Source organism: Cavia porcellus, unplaced genomic scaffold, assembly GCF_034190915.1.
Source record: "Cavia porcellus strain 051 isolate PalLab524CR breed Dunkin Hartley unplaced genomic scaffold, mCavPor4.1 scaffold_26, whole genome shotgun sequence".
Taxonomy (NCBI): Eukaryota; Metazoa; Chordata; class Mammalia; order Rodentia; family Caviidae; genus Cavia; species Cavia porcellus.
The window spans coordinates 24,401,731-24,421,152 of record NW_026947509.1 but is presented as its reverse complement, the minus strand read 5'-3'; the positions used below and the strand labels follow the sequence as shown (position 1 = coordinate 24,421,152).

At 38.1% G+C, this 19,422-nt stretch overlaps 1 long non-coding RNA gene, 1 pseudogene and 1 gene segment (V, D, J or C); 2 read left to right on the top strand and 1 right to left on the bottom strand.

The window, feature by feature from the left end:
• The first annotated feature begins 12,152 nt into the window (after positions 1 to 12,152).
• Positions 12,153 to 12,896, top strand: LOC134473122 (T cell receptor alpha variable 5-like). The segment is given in 2 exon segments: positions 12,153 to 12,326; positions 12,483 to 12,896. Coding segments are annotated over 2 exon segments (357 nt in total).
• A 1,948-nt stretch (positions 12,897 to 14,844) lies between these two features.
• Positions 14,845 to 15,790, bottom strand: LOC134473121 (uncharacterized). Its single transcript, XR_010043225.1, has 2 exons — positions 15,519 to 15,790; positions 14,845 to 15,289 (listed from the first exon to the last, which is right to left on the bottom strand). It is a non-coding gene; the product is annotated as an uncharacterized LOC134473121 (long non-coding RNA).
• A 1-nt stretch (position 15,791) lies between these two features.
• Positions 15,792 to 16,800, top strand: LOC100713486 (exocyst complex component 5-like; annotated as a pseudogene).
• The last annotated feature ends 2,622 nt before the right edge of the window (positions 16,801 to 19,422 follow it).

Here is a 19,422-nt window from a genome sequence, read left to right as displayed (position 1 = left end):
GGAGATAATATAGTAACCATTTTTCACTTTCTGTTAGTTGGTTTGGAATACCCTGTAATACGTTCATTCTCTTGAATGATTTTAGACTTTCTTGTTATGTTTGATACTACAGTATATGAAGATATACTCAAATATTTCAAAAAAGAGACACTATGATAGCTAATGTCGTGTTGGGTTGTCTTGTGGTGAAACAGTATTTTGCTTAAATTGTTCTATTCTGACCTGTGTTGTTATGTCCTCTTTTATCTTAATCTTTTTAAAAATATAATAAAAAATAAACAGTGTTAGAAAAATTGAGTCTCCACATGCCAAAGACTGAAACTAGATCCATGCCTATCACCATGCACAAAACTAAAGTCTTTATGGATCAAAGACCTAAATATTAATGCAGAAACAGTAAATCTACTGGAAGACAAGGTAGGTGGAAATCTTGGAAACATAGGGATAAGCAGAGAATTCATTAAAAAAAACACAAATTGCATGGGAAATACTTCCAAGAATTAATAACTAGGATTTCATATTATTGAGAAGTAAAATGGGCATCTGAGATTAATACAGTTCTCAAATGAAGATATACAAATGTCAAATAAATACATGAAGAAATGTTCACCATCACTGGTCATTCAAAAAATTCAAATTAAAACAGCATTGAGATTTCATCTCACTCTGGGAAGAATAGCAAGCATCAAGAAATCAACTCATAACAAATGTTGGTGAGGCTGCGGGGGAAAAAGGAACACTGCTCCACTATTGGTGGAAGTGTAGACTGGTGCAATCACTACAGAAATCAGTATGGAGAATTCTCAGAAGACTAGGATTGGAACTTCCATTCAATCCAGCTATTCTCCTCCTGGGTATTTTCCCAGAAAGTCTGAAAATGTCATATCCCAGTGATACATGGGCCACCCATGTTCATAGCAGCACAATTTGTAATAGTTACATCTTGGAAACCACCAAGATGCCCATCTACTAAAGCACTGATGAAAAAGATGTGGTATGTTTATACAATTGAATATTTCACAGGTATAAGAGAGGATGATCTTGAGGCCTTCATAGGTAAATGGAGACAACTTGAGACTATCCTCATTAGTGAAATAAATAAGAATCATATTTATAAATATTACATTGTGTCTCTAGTATTAAAAAGTAATAACAAATGTAGGAGTAAAAAAATCCAAAATGTGTAATTGCTGTTGTAAAATGGATAGGAAAGGAAAGTGCTCTAAAGGATATAACTGCATGTATGTTTATGGGTACAGGATTGATAACCATATTACTAAGTTTTTGTTGCATCATTGAACAGAACTGTTTGCAGTCTCGCTGTTTGAATGTCCACTTTGTATGCCTTACTTCTGTAACTTGAACAACTATTTCTAAGAGGACAATATGTAAATTATCTATTAGTGATTTGTTATTGTTTTTTTGAAATTAGGTATTATTTCTACCACATAAATTCCTCACATTTCTACTACTACTGCTACTACTACTACTAGAGTTAATAAGGAAATTCAGCAGCAAATCCGGATACAAAGTCAACACTCAAAAATCAGCATTCCTGTACACAAACAACTCGCTGAGAGGGAAACCACGGAAATAACACATTGCTCCTATTAACAATCACTTACACGCCCCAGGCCGAAGCACAGAAAACTTTGGCTGTTTTTTCTTCCTGCTTCTTAGCATCAGCCATGGCCTCCTACCTGAGACAACAGGTGACCACACAGAAGTGCAGGCTCCCCCTGCTGTTTTTAAAAGTAAGTCATTTTGTCTTGTGATATTTCCCATCATTAAACATAGTTTTAATTTATAGAACATTTGAATTTAGAAAAAGCTTACTTGTGCTCCTTTAATTGATCTTTATAATTTCTCTTAGAGATGAAAAAACTGCCTCTTAGAGAGTAAGTGATTTGCACAAAATCACACAGCTATCAAGGGTGGAGACTTTACAGTTCAGATGTCTGACTCCTCACTCAGTTCCTCCTACGTTGCAGAAAGTACACTCCACACTCCGTAAAACCGATCCACGCTACCTGCTACCCACCCAGCAAAAGGAACCCTAGGCAAGGTGCCATAGTTTGCAGGAGTGTGGGTCCCACCTTGGGACACCTTTCCTCTGTCTAAGCGCTGTTACCACAGGGGGCGCTGCTGCAATAAGTTGAATCTGAAGTGTTTCATTTCCAGGCAAGCTATATTCTCTCTTCAGCTCCCTCTTAAATACTTTCTTCTCCTCTGCTTCGTATTGAGGTAAAACTGCTTATTATTTCTTGTAACATCTTCTTTTTTTTTGCCAAACATTACTAGAAGCCATTACTATTACTCCTCTTTTTATGGGGAAATGGCAAGTTGCTTTTCATTTAGAATACTGTGGACAAATCTTAACCTAAAAAAGAAGCGTGTCTCAAATATTTTCCAGCTTTATTTCCACTTCTACACTATGTGGGCAAAGAACCCAACTGTACACTGAGTTTCCACATTAATATGTGTATCTAGGATGCTTATCACAGCACCTTGCTGACTCCTTAACCGAATGCTGTCTTTTGGATATGGCTCTTTTTCCAAATGCCTGGTTTTTAAAAATTTCTTTTCGTGTTACTGAGTTTGTACTGTATTTATTTTTTTTTAGAAAAAGTTTCATTAGTAAATGTTTCCAGGATGTAATGATTGTGTTCTTCCTGGGGAATTGTGCATGTAGATAAAATATCTTCAATTCTTTTGCACTCTTTTTGAGTTAAATTATTCTTGGCTGATGCATTAAATCATAAAATTATACATGTTTATGGGATACTATATGACATTTTGATACAGGAATGAGTTGTGTGATGTTTAATTAAATCAAGGTAAACTTACCTCTGTTTAGTTATTTATCATTTTTGTAGTAAAAGTATTCAAAAGCTTTTCCTGTAGTTTTTGAAATATATTCTTCTGTATTTTTTAGCTTTACATAAATATTTACCTGTTTATTATTTTTTTGTGATGCATAAGTAATATATTCATTGTGAGAGATTGCTGCATATATGCGTTGCTTTCTGATACTTGTCACTTTTCTTTCCCCTTCTTCCTATCTGTCTCTTGTATTCTTAGACCCCACCTCCATCTCCACAAAATCTGTTTCTTATAATTTTTATTTTATTTTGCTTTTTAAATTATTTATATTTTATCATATAGGACAAACCACATGACATTTCATCATCTATGTGTGATTTCTTTTACTCAGCATTATGGTATTAAGATATATTCATTTTCCTACAAATGACCCCAATTTATTCTTCTTTATTGCTGAAATATCTGTAAATTATCTATCTATCTATCTATCTATCTATCTATCTATCTATCTGTCTGTCTGTTTGTCTATCTATCTATCTATCTATCTATCTATCTATCTATCTATCTATCATCTATCTGCCAAATCTATAAGCAGTTAGACCTCAGGAAAGATCTCCAATGAAATATGGGCTCCTGGGCCCTTGTACTGGCAGATTTCATCCCTGTTCTTCCTGGGCAGCAGCTGAGTCTTGCAGGGAAGCTGCACTCCGCTGCTCTGCTGGCTGGTGGGTGGTGCTCTCCTAAGGACAGCCCCAGGTGACAGCTGCTAGAGTGAGCCAGGGAAGTGGCTGTGGTGCTTTGACTCTGGTTTCCTTTTCAGTTCAGGGCTGGGATCAGTGAAAGCGTAGAACTTCTACCCTGGTACACATTTGAAAAATGGAGCAGATGATAAGAGTGACCGTGCTCCTCATCCTGGGTGAGTTATTTTGGACTAAGTGGAATTTGGATCTGAAGCTAAGGGATGTTGAACAGAAGTGTTTATTCCGTTCTGCTTTCAACTGCTGTTTATCCAAGATGTTGGGAGAAAGCTTTGAGTCCTGTTTTTCTCCTGGAAGCTTCTAAGTCTTTATATGAGAGCGGATTTTGGCCAGTAAAGTTACTCTGGACTATTGATCCATGGGTTCACGATGGGAGGGAGAAAGCAAGCTCCTTACTCTGTGTAGGGAACCCTGAGCCCTCCTGGAATAAATATAAAGAATTTTTTTTTATTCTGGAACACAAGTGAGAAGTAAACTGTGTGTGATGGAGAAGTCAGGGGTGGGGTGGATTGGACTGTGAGAAACACTGGGGAGTGGGGATGGGGGGCTTCTAACCACCTCATTCCAGCACATGCACCAGCATTGTGTTTACTCCCACAGGTACTGGGAGCCTTGCTAAGACCACTCAGCCCATCTCCATGGACTCCTATGAGGGACAAGAGGTGAACTTGTCCTGTACCCACCCCGACATCGCTACAAATGAGAACATCATCTGGTACCGACAAGTCCACCTCCAGGGACCACAGTTTATTATTTAAGGGTATAAGACAGATGTGGCCAATGGAGTGGCATCTCTGTTTATCCCTAAAGACAGGAAGTCCAGCACCCTGAGCCTGCCCCGGGTTGCTCTGAGAGACACTGCTGTCTACTACTGCATCGTGGCTGATGCACAGTGAGTCATCTGGCCCTGCACCTGTGCAGTATCCTGCTGTTAGGTGACAGTCATGCCCAGAAGAAGCCCCAAAGTAGGGCTTTCTAAAACCTTCTTTTTCCAATTTTTGAGTGTTTGTAAATTAATTCTTATGCTATTTAAACCTTCCTATTAATTATTTTTAAACATATTTAATTTACATGGAGAATTGAAAAAATGGTACAAAATTGAGAAGGAGTATGGTGCAATGAATTTATCCCATCATTGTCTCTTCCCACTCAGCTGTGCAGATGGCAGACTCATGGGTTTTACCAGCTTTCTCTGCAGTGTGCTGGTGTGCCTCAGTTTGCACATAGACACACATCCATGTACTACACATGTGCACATCCAGTACTACACCTACTTCATATCCACTCCATACACAATGTGGAAAATACAGATTCTTAGGTTGTGATAAATTTTGCCTGTCCGTTTACTGTTACATAAACATTTTGAACATTTCTGTGACATGTTCACGTATCAACAATGTGGATTCCATGTGTCCTCTTAGATTTCTCTGCTGCTTGTCTTTCTCTGTCCTTCTGTGTCACTGTCTATTTGTGGATGATGTGGAAGGGGTAGAGGAGACTGGATTCTGATTGTGGTGGATTAACCAATGTGCAGCTCGTAACACAGAGCTGAATCAGTATGAATGTGGGTTTGGATGGCCCACCTGAACGTTGTTGCCTACAGCATGAAAAGAGACCTGGAGGAGAGAATGTGCTGCTGTTGACTCTCTTGGAGATGCTGGCTATGCTCGCTTTCTTGGCATGAACTCGGTTGTTCTCATCATCAGAGGAACTCAGTTGCTCATTGTCACTGAGGGCGGCTATGGTTCTCTTTGAGGGAGCTCTGGTCCTTACTCAGAACATTTATCCTGGCCCCAGTGCAGATCCCTCAGCCTGATGGCACAGATCCTTCATCCTGCTGTGAAGGTTTCCTAGCTTCTCTCACTGACCTCTGGGGCTTCCTAATGCAGATCCTTCATACAGACTTGCATGAGACATTGTCCTGTGCTTGAGGCCTCTGCTTGAACTTGTGGAGGACATTGCCATGGGTATCTAGGTCTTCAGCTGGACTTATGTAGTACATTGCTGTGAGATCAAGGTCCTCAGCTGAATTGTTTGGTTCTCCAGAGTGTGGACAAATGTCCTGCACTTTTTTCATTTCCCTTCCTTCTATTCTCCTTTCCTCATCCCAATTTCTCCTTCCATTTGAACAGTTTCTTCTCATTTCACAATATCTACTGTATGTTTTGGTTCTGAGTTACACTTTCAGCACCTTACACTATGAAGACAACATGAAATTTACACATGAGTCTGGCTTGTCTCACTTATGAGTATGGCTCAAGTTGGGTTCATTTACTCATAAAGTCTCAAGTTTTTTGTTCTTTATGGCCAAGTAGTATTGTATTGCATAGAAATATCATACCTTTTTTATTTATTTCTCAGTTGGTGGGCATTTGTATTGCTTCCAAGATTCCAAATTGTTTTTTCTATAAATGTGAGTGCATATATATTGCTATGTTATGTGCTTTCAGTTCTTCTGTGAAGAAACCCAGAAGAGGAACAGGTGGATCAAAAAATGGGAATTCTAATGCTAGTTTTTGAGAAAACTTCACACTGATTTCCATAGTGGTTGTACCAGTCTGCACCACCACCAACAGTGAAGAAGAGTCCCTTTTTTCCCGCCACCTTTCCAGCATTTGTCATTGGTTGATTTCTTGTTTGCAGTCACTTTTTCTGCAGTGAGATGGCATCTCAATGTTGTTTTAATTTGCATCTCTCAAATAACCACCGGTGCTGAACCTTTTTACCTATATTCATTTGCCATTCATATTCCTCCACTGAGAAGTACATGTTCACCTCAGATGCCTATTTTTGGATTGGGTCTTTGAATTTTGGGTTCTTATTTTCAATTTTTTATATGTTCTGCAAGTGCTTTGTCTGAAGGAGAATTGTGTATGATTTTTTTCCTATTCTCTCTGTTGTCTTTTACTCTGTGGTGATTTTTTTATTTGCAAACATTTTTTAATAAATAAGACCCCATTTTTGGTCATTCTTGGTAGTATTTCCCATGGAATATTGGTTTTGTTCATGAAATTTGTGCCAATACCTATGTCTTCAAAATTTCTAACTATTTTCTCTTCCAGGAGATTTAATTTGTCTCATTTAATTAGATATTTTTTCCATTTTGCCTTTAGTTTAGGGAATGGTGAAAAATATGTTTCTAGTTTTCAAATTCAGTATGTGGAGAACCAGTTTTTCTAGCACCACTTATTAAAGAGGCTGTTTTTCTTTCTCTGTACATGTTTGGCCCACTTGTGAAAGATAATGTGACTGAGTATTTTGGAGCTAAGTCTGCATTTTCCATTCTGTTCTATAGATTGTCACCTGATTTATTTTGCCAGTGCCATGCTGATTTTATCACATTAGCTTGGTAGTACCATTTCAAATCAGGGTTTGTGATTGACTTGCCTTTGTTGCCTGGGATTGCTTTTGAAATTGTAGGTCTCTTGTGGTTATATATGAATGTTAGGGATATTTTCTCTATATCTGTGAGGTACACTAATGCATTATGATCAGAATTGCATAAAATCTTCATAACAATTTGGGACTAGTGTCATTTTCACTATATTGGTTCTTCTTATCCATGAACTAGGGTTATCTTTCCATGTTCTGAAATCCTATTCAATCTCCTTTTTTAGAGTGCTCCAATGTTTAATGTATAGGTGTTTTACTTCTTTTATCAGATTGATTCTAAATATTACATTTTTTGAATGCTACTGTGAAGGGTGTGGTTTCCCTACTTTTTCTCTCAGTGAGATTTTTGCTTGTGCACAGAAATGCTATAAATGTTTGAGTGTTGAGTTTTTATCCAGCTATGCTGCTGAATTTGGCAAGCAAATCTAGAAGTGGGTTGGTAGAGTTTTTGGGGTGTTCTACACAGAGTAATATGTTATCTTCAAATAATGGTAATTTAACTTCTTCCCTTCCTAACCTTATTCCTTGCATTTCTTTTTCCTGTCTAGTGTCTCTGCCTAATGTTTCTAGAAGTATATTGAACAGGAGTTGTAACAGTGGACATCCGTGTCTTGTTTCTGATTTTTTATCATGAATGGGTGCTGAATTTTGTCAAATGCTTTTTCTGCATCTATTGAGATGATGATGTGTTTTTGTCTTTGGTTCTGTTAATACGTTATGCTACATTTTTTATTTTAACGTATAGAAACATGCTTGTATTCCTGGATTGAATCCTGTTTTGTCATGGTGTATAATCTTCTTGATGCTTTGCTGTATTCTGTTTGTCAATATCTTATTAAAGTTTTTCGTATCTATGATGATTAAGGAAACTGGTCTGTAGTTTTTTTTTTTTTTTTTTTCTGGGCGGGTCCGTGTCTATGCACTTTTAAACTTAATTCTATTGGTAATGTTAGATGTACATAATGATCATATCCATGATCTGTCTTGATGGCTCCTTTGTCCCCCCATCCCTTCCTCTCCACTGAACTTGCCTTTCCTTCTTATTTATAAAAGCTTTGTGTCTAATTTTTCTCTCTATTCCATTTTTTTCTTTTCCCTTCTTTCTTTTTAATCCCCCCCTCTCCATTGATCCCCTTCCTAGTTTAGCATTTTCTTTCTATTTGTAAATATTTATTATACATTTTAGACCTTATTTTCCTTTTTGATCTCTCATATCCGACAATGTGATATTTATGTATGTGCCAGATCTAAGAAAACATGTTTATGTACTGATCTTTGTTCATATTGCTAGCTTCTTCCAAATTTATGCAGATTCTTGGATTTCTCTGTTAGTTAAGAAGGAAGTAACAAAAAGTAAAAACTGACTGAAGACCATGTTGCAACAAGGCCTTGAAACCAGGTGGTCGTGGTCTTAAAGCAATGAGATGAAGTGGCAGCATTTTTCAGAGTGCTTTGAATACCAGATGTGGAAGGATTTACTAGGAGGGTGCTCATAACACTTCTGTTGCACTGAAATTTTTACAGTTTGCCAAAAATATTTTTAGAGATTTGTCTTTTTTGCCTGGTGGGTAAAGGTATTTCATTATTTGTGGATATTTGTATTTGTGGGAAAGAAAAATGTTTGGAATTGGATGAAAAGTTGATGTTCTGATTTCGATAGGAGGGGGCTCTTTAATAATCACAAAAGAGATTCTCTTAATATTTGAAGTTGAAATTGACACTGTGAAGCATACTGGGATTTAAATAAGAGAATGAGAGTGAGGGCGAGAATACTGGATATGGAATGGTGGAGAAGGTCCAAACATGTTGTGGTCTCCTCCCACTGAGACAGATCAGCTTACAAATTGGCTTAATAACAAATCACTCAGTAAGGCTGAGAATCTGGCTCAGTAGAACAGTGTGGGCTTAGCATGTGTAAGGCCTGGGTTCAACCGTTAGCTCCACAAATGGAGAAGAATGAGGAGTCACAGGAGGAGAAGTATGAAAAGAAGTGGAGAAGGAGAAAAAGAAAGAGGCGAGTAAGAATGTGGAGATAAAGGAGAACGTGGAAAAGGAGCAGAAAGGCAGACGAGAAAGAGGAGGGTCAAGAGGGGGATGAAGATAAGAAAGAAAAGGAGGAAACTGGTAAAAGAAAAGGAAGAAGAAGAAATAAAAGAGGAAGAAGAAAAGAAGGAGAGGGAAAAGACAAAGAGAATAAAGGAGGAGAAGAAGGAGAAAGAGAAGAACAGGAAAACAAAGTTTTGTGATTAGAGTTGTAGAGTTCCAGGGTAAATTTTTACTCTAAATCATATTGGCAGTCTCTATCATCTCAATTTAAATTTTGTAGAAACTTCTCCTCAGCTTCAAATCGGGGATAACTCTTTACTTTTCATTGTTATTTGTTTGTTTTGAGACAGAGACTGGCCTTGTAGTTTGGGTTGACCTTGAACTCACAGATATCCTCCTGCCTGTGTCCTGAGTGCTCAGATTACAAGTATGTACCATCATGCCTGGTTTACTCCTCATTTTAAAATTACATGTGGTGAAGATCCTGTATTAGACAGCTTTCCCATTGCTGGGACACAGTTCCTAATACAACTGAAAGGAGAAAAGGGTTAACCAGGCTCATGCTGGAAGCAGAAGTGCAAAGGCATTTATCTCATGGTACCTCGGAAGAAGAGAGGGGAATGGTGCCAGAGGAGCAGATTCCAGGTCTGAGACATAGACCTCAGAGTCCTGCCCCCATGATACACCAGGCACTGAAAAGTGTGCTTGATTGATTTCCTTGGCAGCTCCCAAGCCAACCGAGTTGACAGCTGCTTTAATGGTCACAGATTCATTCCCTCCCCATGACAAGAGCAGACATTGCCACTCACTGTAATTTTCTTTCTTTGTATGTTTTATATGATATATGGTGGTGATGTAATTATCGCGACAAATTTGGACTGTGAGTTGTTTTTTTTTTTTTTTTTCTTTTAGAGATAACTGATGTTTCCAAACTTTCTGCTGCTGAACACCTAGCCAACACTCCCTCCACTCCTCAACCCAGGCGAGGGAACAGAGTTTGCACAAGCCTGCCCCAGGAGGTGGGGACCCAGTCTGCTTTGCACAGGAACAGAGAAGAGGTGCTGAAAATGGCTGGGAGGGTAGAGCAAGCCTTGAGAGCTGTGTTGTCTCATCGTTTTCTCCTTCTCCTGTTCTTCACTGACTTTCATTGAATACAGACCATCAAGTTCTTGGACTCTATATTAGTGTGCAGTGTCCTACAGTGTGGACATGCACCGGCAGCCCCTACTGTGTGTGGTCTGTGCCCACCAGACAATGCATCCTGAGAACTGCTAAAGGAGAAGAGGACTCAGCTCAAACACTCTCACTCTCCACGGAAACCAGCAGCTCACAGGAGCCACACCAGGGTAGCCAAGCATTGCTTAACACTGTTGTTATCACAGAGATGCACTGTCTACTTTGTATCAATAAGGTTAAACTGCACTCAGTATCCAACATAAAGAATACCTCACACAGAATGAAAGACAACAGTGATCACAGGGAAACATGTGCAGAAAATTAAAAACAATGTGAATATTACTCATGCACAGTGAGATCAATGTAGTATGAGAAAACAGCAGTTTCATAGCACTTTTTTTGATAAGGACTTAAGGACTAATGACAAAGTCACATGACTGAGCATTTGTTGCAGGAATACTTATTCTCCGGTTTTAATATATATGTAGAACTGAGTACCATAGTTAAGTCACTTTCAAATGTCATCAGTTTTGAATTCTATACACATATTGACCTCTAGTGTCAAGAAAGGTACATGAGAAAGACAGCCAAAAATATCACTGTAAAATATTTGATATTTATATTCTATGAAGAATGAGTGAAAGAATGAAAATCTTTAAAATATAAAATTTAAATAATTGGATTTAATGTATGTAAGTGTACATGTTTCTATCATATGTACATATATTTCTATATTAGGAAAGTGACTTTGCATAATCACAACCTTGAAATGTATGAGTATAATATGAATAAAAAATATGTTAATTTTCTAAATATCCTCAGGTTCCATTGGCTCTAATCACTTGGAAGAGATTTTTGCTTCTAACGAACAGTTGGGCTAGGTACTCTGACAGTCAGTTTCTTATGGCTGAGTGATGTGCCACTCACAGGCATTGACTTTAGCTTTGCCCAGAGTCATTTCTGCTGTAATAAATCAAGAAGATCCAAGATGTTAAAACAAATGAGAAAGGACTCAGAAAGAGAACTTATCACAGGAGAATATCTACAGAGTGATTTTAGCACATACAAGAAAATCATGCAAAAAGTTTGTGCATCTCAAATTTGAGGTAACAGTGGTCTAGGCACAAGTGGGAAAATTCTACTACATGGTATTATTTCATAATTATGTAACCTTAACCCTAAGTAAGCCAATACTCAAGTTTTTAGACCATCTGTTCTTAGAAAAAGATCTTAAAATTTATGTCAGAGTTCCCATCACAATTTAAGGCTAACTTGCTTCTTTGGGTGGACTAATACTACTCTCTCGTGGGAAAGTTTGTCCCTCCTCTTCTCTATCTTAAGCTTTATTAAGGAACATTGTGTTTTCTTTCCTGAACTGTCCATTTCCTTGGAGTGGCAGTTCATGCCCAAAACCAGATATGGGGAGGAGAGTCTGACATAGTGTGTACCTGACATATCTAGTGAGCATCTGTCCTTTACTCAGGTCTTTGGGATTAAATGTCACTTGAAAGAGTTACCTTCCCTGGTTGATTTGGCTGATTCTCCGGCCAACTTCATAACAAGGAGAAGGATGGGGAGGCAAAGTTTGACTTTCAGTTGCTTAGGAGAGTCGATCATAGCACTAATTTTGTTACATTCAGCCTGGAAAAGCTAAAATATTAAAGTTAATTAAAATAAGTCAGTAGCATGCTGAGATGAGATACAATTTTCAACTGTACATTTGTTACGGGGCCTGATTTCTGCTAACCTACATTATTTTTGATAGGAGAAAAGCTTGAGATTTAACTCTTTTTGACCTTCAACCATTTTGTGTATCAGTGAGTCTCACAGCTATGGGATAAAACAGAACATGAAGGGTTGTCTTAGTAATTGAGGATCTGGCCACAAGATGGCAGAGCATCTCTCTTGATGCAGAATATGTAACAGACCTTGAGGTTGAATTCTTAAAAGCAGGGCACAAAACAAGCAGATTCTGTAGACAGTTTAAAAACCTGCTGTTCTCTGGAGGAGAGGAAGAGAAAACCTGATAGCAGAAGCATCTCTCGTGGCTGAAGGTCGCAGCCCTCCTGGAGAGGGCAATGAAGACACCCACTGCTCCTTGGTTCCTGTGCTTGTGGCTGCAGTTGCACAGTGAGTTGAGAGCTTTTGGAAACAAGGTGTTTAGTAATATTCTTCGTAAGCCTGGGACGAGTCTGGCCTTCCCAGGTTGAGTGAAATTGATATAGGAAACCCTGCAAAATCTGGAGAAGGATGACTGGTGATTGTCTGACTTTTCCTTTTGCTCAGGTTTGAGTGGAGGCGAGCAGTTGGAGCAGCATCCATCTTTCACAAGTGTCTTGGAGGGAGATAGTTCTGTTCTCAACTGCACTTACACGGACAGCACTTCCTCTTATTTCTACTGGTATAAACAAGAACCTGGTGCAGGTCTCCAGTTGCTCATAAATATTTTTTCAAATACAGCCAACAAACAAGATGGAAGATTCATTGTCTTTTTGAATAAAAAGGATAAACATCTCTCCCTGAACATCACATCTACCCGTCCTGGAGACTCAGCCTCCTACTTCTGTGCAGCCAGCACACAGAGCTCTTGAGGCACCTGCAGCCCGTGCGCAAACCTGGAACTGGGGCTGGGTACACAGCCTGCCATTCTCATGTTTAAATTCAGGATTTTCCCATTGTTTTTAAGACATGAACATTTTAAAATATTCTGAGACAAGGTCAACTTCAAAGTTCCCCGTATTTTAAGGAAGACCAAGTAAGTTTTAGAATACTCTGGGAACTCTCTTTGAAAGTCAGGGATGTCTTAGGGAAATGACAAGTCTCTAGGGTGGACTTTTGTGTGACATTCAGATTTCTTTCTTCCAAGGACATCTGATGTCAGTGTCAAGTAATATTGTTCTTACTAGAAAGGCTTTTACTTTTAATAACAGGATTACTAACTGATTTGAAAATACAATTAATAGCTGCATGGTATAGGAAAACAGTAAAATATTCAAATGTTTGCAATCTTGTAGCATAGATAAATCATGGCTAACTTCTGATAGCTTTTCTTCATTAAAGTTAGAAATAACGTTTTGGCTTTCTTTCATCTAATTGTATAAACTAACCTGAGGATTTCAAATTTCTTAACTCTTATAAAACCTGTTTTAATTTTATGAGTGATACTGCAAGTTATTCTTTTTTCCTCTTCTAATTGCCCTTGTAAATACGTATTGAAAGACAAAACTTTTCCTGCACTCAAATGTTTGTTTTTACACAGGTAAGTGGTTTTATCAATATATTATTTTATATTTATGTTGTTCCAGAATAAACCTTTTCATCAACCTGTGCTGCTTCTCTGGTCTCTTGCCTTCCTTAAGGTGCTAAATCTTTTCATTTGTACCATAATTTTTCTATTTTTGCATCAATTTAGAAGAAAAATCTTCTGTTTCCAGCAGTGTAAATTTTTGTTTTTATTTATTTTTTATCACAGATGATACTGGATTCATTAAAAATCTTTCAGATGGAGACAAGGAGGTCAGCATTTTATGGAATTAGTTGCAACCAGGGACAAGGCTGTTTTTTGACACAGTGGTCCCTCACCCATGTTGAGACCTCAGCTGGAGCTATGATGGAGCCTTCCAGTGCTGTACATGCTGGGCCTGAATTGTTTGGATGCTTCCATCTCCCATGTGACTTGAATTATTATCATAGGGGTGTATTCAATGACCTAGGATTGATGATTTTGTCTCTTAGTAATGACAGTGCCTGTTGAGAGTCATTGTATATAATCTTTGGGGGCAATAATTTCATACTTAAGTTGTGATTGGTCATCCTCTAAGGCCTAGCGTCTTGCAATGCAGCTGGCTGTGGTACACAGAAACATAACCTCCTGTGCCTCTGGTCATAGCTGAGGACCATGATGCTGTGATGTTCCAGGACAATATTATATCAGCTGATTCCTTGGAAACCAAATAGTGATAAAAAAATTTTACCTAGTGGAAAAGTCAAGTTACTAGTGTACCATATCTCCCCTCCTGCTATTGCAAGAACACTGTGCACATCCTGCCATCCTCATCAACATAGATTCCTCATCAGCATGAGATCACCACCTGCCTGCTCTCTGAGTCACTCAATACTTCCTTTGGTTATTGTGCGCACCCAATAAATAGTGGCTAGCTTGAGGTGTCTTTGTCTTTGCCTATTCTGAGGGATTTGTTCTCCCAGTCCTCCTCTTGTATGTTACTAAATTTTTCTCTGTCTGTTCTTTCATCCTTTCACCATATCCCTCATCCAGGCAGTTGGAGAAATTGGCCAGATCCCAACAAATGTTTCTATTTGCTATTCTGTTAATGACATGCAAGACAAGTATATTGAGCAAAATTACATCCTTACTTTCTGAACCGTTTTATGTAGAACAGTTGATGTTAACCTAATTTATGTTTTCACTATATTTGATCTACTTATTTTCAATATTAATGCAAGCCTGTTATTTTATACTTTGTGATCAGAATTACCCATTAGACTTTTGGCCTCACCCTGTTTATCTCTTCCTGTTCCCAAGGGCCCCATCATTGCTTGTGTGGCTTACTAGAAAGGCTGGCTAGTTGGCTTCCTAAGATGAAGTCTTAAAATTATGTTCTTTGTTAAACCTTTGTATGGCTTTCCCTTGTGTTATTGAGTTTTTATTTTAAAGAAAATGAAATCAAACAAAATGAAACAGAATAAATCCAATCAAACAAAACAGTGAGAATAGTATAGGAGTTCCAAACAAGATAATAGAAAATCACCAATGGCTACCATAATGCCTCTTGTTATCTTCAAAATAGCTGCCCATATCACCCAACATAATAAAAGTAATCCAAGCATAAATAGAATAGAGTAAAATAAAACCAATAGAATAGAATAAAACCAATCTATATAATGACTGATACAAAATTTCACAACAAGATAAGTTTTCAGAAGGTAAATCTGAAATTTCAAGTAAATACCATGATTGAGAATGACAACTGTTTCAGGAATTCACTAGAGTTCGAAGAAAAGGTGACATCTCCAGATGAGTGAAGCAGCAGCAACACTGCTTTATTATCACACGGGAGTATAAATTCAAGGGGCTGTTGAAGAAAAAAAGAGGATCAGCAGAAGAAAACAAAAACATAAAGTAATAAACCTAAGCAGTGAAAAAAGGTGGAAGAAAGAACAAAAAAGGGAAAAGGAGAAAAATAAAAAATGAAAGAAAAAATTCAAAACCAAAATGACCACAAAATACAAAACAAAACACAACAAAATAAAAGCAGCCAGGAAAAAGATAGCCAGTCAGATAATCCAGGGAGAAAAAGATACCTCTGGGGCTCACAGTTCCGCGATGGTGTCCAAGTCACATCCCAGAAATGTGCTGCTTGCTGTTCGACAGTCACACAGCCATGGGATTTGTGCTGGTACAGAGCTGGTCTTGGCCTCTAGATGTGGGGACTGGGCCTGTTCTGTTAGTGTCCTCTAGAGCTGAGATGCGGGCTCTCTGTTGCTGCCTCAGACCCTTCCATGTGTGTGTTGGCATGCGCTGGGGCATTGCCTGCCTGGTGTATTGGTGTTTCCTCTGCTCATCAAAGGTGTGTTAAACAGACTTTCTTGTCTAAGTTCAGCAAATCCATTTTCATTTCCTGTTTGGAGAACTATATTGAGGTAAAGACTGGTTATTTGAAAAGAAGAAGTGCTATGATCCCTCCACCCTCTTATGATTCAAAAATTCATCAAAAGAGAGTTGGCACAGGAGGTGTTCAATATTTGAAAGACAGCATTGGACAGTTACCAAATCACAGCTGGGATCTAGTACTGATACTTATGGGAAACTTTCCTGTCCCAAGAAGTGGTGGTTAATCTTTTACAAGAAACCAATTGAGTCTTTGAAAGATGTCATAGGCTTTCTGATTTGCCAAGGAATACCTTTAGACTTTCTACTATTCCTGTTGAATGTTTATGTATTGAACCTATGTAATATCTTGCTATGCATTTCAGAAAGGCCTTGAACTCACTAGATAGCCCAGCCCGGCCTTGAGTTTGCAGTAGTCCTCTTGGCTGAGTCTCTTGAGTGCTGAAATACAGGTGTGCCCCGCCATGCCTGGTTTATGTATTCAAGATATTGGTTATGCTTTGGAAATATGACTTGCTAGAATTCCTTCCTCAGATTCTAGGAATGGAAATCTGTATTTTTTGGGATGTTGGGCAACAGGCCAACACAGTTTTTCATATTTTTGATAAGCAATTTAATGATCACCTCATGCCACTAATAAGCTATTTTCTTCAGCTATCTGAAAGACTTCAGAAGAAAAAAAATTAAACATATGGAAATGAAACTAGACACTGGCATCGATAGAGCAATGTATTCTATGATTGGACAGATGAAGTGTATCTTAGCTGCAGAACAAAAGAAAAATATTTTGAGCCAGAAAATGAAAACAATGTTTTAACTCAATAGACTAATGGCTGTGTAAAAGTCTGCACTTATGTAAGAAAACAAGCGGAGAAGAAAAAGATTCAACAGAAAGAAAAATGTGGGTACAATTTCATGAAACTTGGAGGACATTTTCATAAACTTATTTACAAGTATCTTCTGCAGTATTCCTAGTTTTATGAGTGGCATGTTAGCAACTTTGATGAAGCTGAATATCAGAACTGTGCCAAAGATTTCCCGAGTCCAGGTATTACATTTATTTATTTATTTTTATTTTGAAGAGAATAAAACCAAATGAGAGAAAACAAAATGAGGTCAATCAAAACAAAAGGATGGACACAGTATGTGTCTTAAAACCAAATTACAAGGTGATCCACAATGGTTACCGTGATATCTCTTGTTCAATAGAATTTCTCCTGTTATCAGGCATAATAAAACTGAACATAATAATACAGAACAAAATCAATAAAAACAAAACATTGAAGACATTGTAGGACTTCAAAAGAAGATAATAGTCAAACCACAATGGGTATCACAGTGAATCTTATTGTCTTCAAATTAGTTGTCTATACCCTTAGACTTGATGTAATCAAACAAAACAGATTTGAAAAAAATCAGTGAAAACAAGACAACCATCAATCAAAACAGATTCAAATAAAATCAGTCAGGGATTTTGGGGAGCTGGGAATATGGCTCATCAATAAGCAGCAACGTAAAAAACCTCTGTGAGAGAAACAGCCCAGATGCTGGAATACAGCATTCTGAAGAAGACCAGAAGGAAGGAGACGGATGCTCTTGACCCAGGATAAAACTAAAAGAAAAAAGGAGGAAAGAAAGAAAAGAAAAGAAAACCCTGGACAGAAGGCTGTAGCCAGACCCGCCCTCACTGGAGCCCGTCCCACTGTGTGCCAGAAGCCACTGGTATTACATTTTTTGTTATCATTTTGTTACACATTTTGCAACCATCTGTAGCAGCTGCCCCAGCTAATGTAAAGCAGGTCTGCTGATGAGAACAATTTGCTACTCTGGACAGTAACCTCTCTATTCCTTCATACCACTTCCTGCTGGCTATAGAACTGCCTGCTTCAGTTGACACTTTGGCTGAGGTTAAAGCTAAAAAGGAATGTGTGACATTTCAGCAGGCCTCAGCTTACAGAAAGCACAGGACACTCCTTGTGACACAGCCAACATTTTACAAAAAAGACTGGAGGAAAACAGCAGCCGTACTTACCCTCTAGATTACATTTCAAATTTGGACACAACTAGCCGTATTTATTTTTCCCACTAAATTTAAGCTCATTTTTGTATTTGCAAATTTCAAATTCTGTAAAACTACATCTTACTGTTTTTTTCTGGAAATTGTTGGTGTCACAAGGCAAATGTGTCACACTTAAAAATGAATCCTGAGGTAACAGCTTACGTGAACCATATTTCTGACAGAGTTTCTCCCAGCTGGCACCATCACTCAGGCTTCAGCCAGCTGTTCCCTGTTTCAGTTAGGTTGGCTGCTTCTGGGTGATGTGAAATGTGTCAGATTTGTCAATTAAATGAGAATGATGTTTTGGAGTTGTCAGATTTACTAGTATCACTAATTCAATACTTTTATAAATGCTGACTGTAGAAAGTATTTTATAAAATCACAAATTATTGATAAGAAGGAAGGGAAGAAAGAAGGAAGGAAAGAAGAGATGAAAGAAAGAAGGGAGATATGAAGGAAGGAAGGGAACAAAGCAGACGGTTTCTCAGGCAAAGATGGGATGAGCCTTCTCTCTTGCTTTGGTCTCTCTCCTGCTCCATTGCTGAGATATTTCTGGCTTGCAACCGGCTAAAAAGCAGTGGAACCAGCTGATCATGGACTGGAATCACTGAAATTGTGAGTTGGACCATGTCTTTCTTTCTTTAAGCTTTAATGTCAGATATTTTTATCTGAGTAATGGAAACCTGATTAGAAAAACAAGTAACAGAATGTCTACAGGAAATATCACTGAGTTTGAGGAACTGTTAATACAAGCATCCTTCTTCTTCTGGAGAAGAGCCTGAGATGGTCTTCATTTCCAAGAAAGTTATCATACCTTGGGGAAGGTGGAAATTTACAATTTCTTTGCTCTATGCACTTCATGTGTGTGAAGATTGTTCTACGGACCTTTCCAGGCTGTTTACCCCCGTGGTTGCTTTCCTAGCTCCCTGCTAATTATCCTTTTTGCCTTAACTGTATAAACAATTGCCACAAGAGAAAAGAAATTATCATTAGTCTAACATTTGCCCAGGATTTGCTGAGTTTCCAAGGCACACCGGACACCCTCCCAGTCCAGATGAACTTTTTCACTCCCTATCTAGAATAATATTACAGAAAACAGGCCTACAAACTCCTGGAGCAAAATCTCTCCTGTAGGGACATTTTTATACAATGTTGAATAATCAAGTCAGGGCATTTAACATTTTAATCTCCTTAAACAGTTTTAATATTTTGGTATATACTTGATATATATTTTTGTATTCCTTTTTAAGAGTGTCCTTTCTTGCACAGATGAAGTGCTTTTGTTTTCTTTACTGTTTCAGAAATGCAAAATTCATTTCTGCCATTATAAGTAATGTTAAATCTCTCTCTGTCTCTCTCTGTCTCTCTCTCTCTGTCTGTCTGTCTCTCTCTTTCTCTCCTTTTACCCCTTTCTAGCGCTCGCACGCGCGCGCACACACACACAGGATGAAAGCCTTTTGTCTCTGTTCTTTTTTTTTTTTTTTTTGGTACTGAGAATTGAACCCGTACCTTGCACTTGCCAGATACGTGCTGTGGCA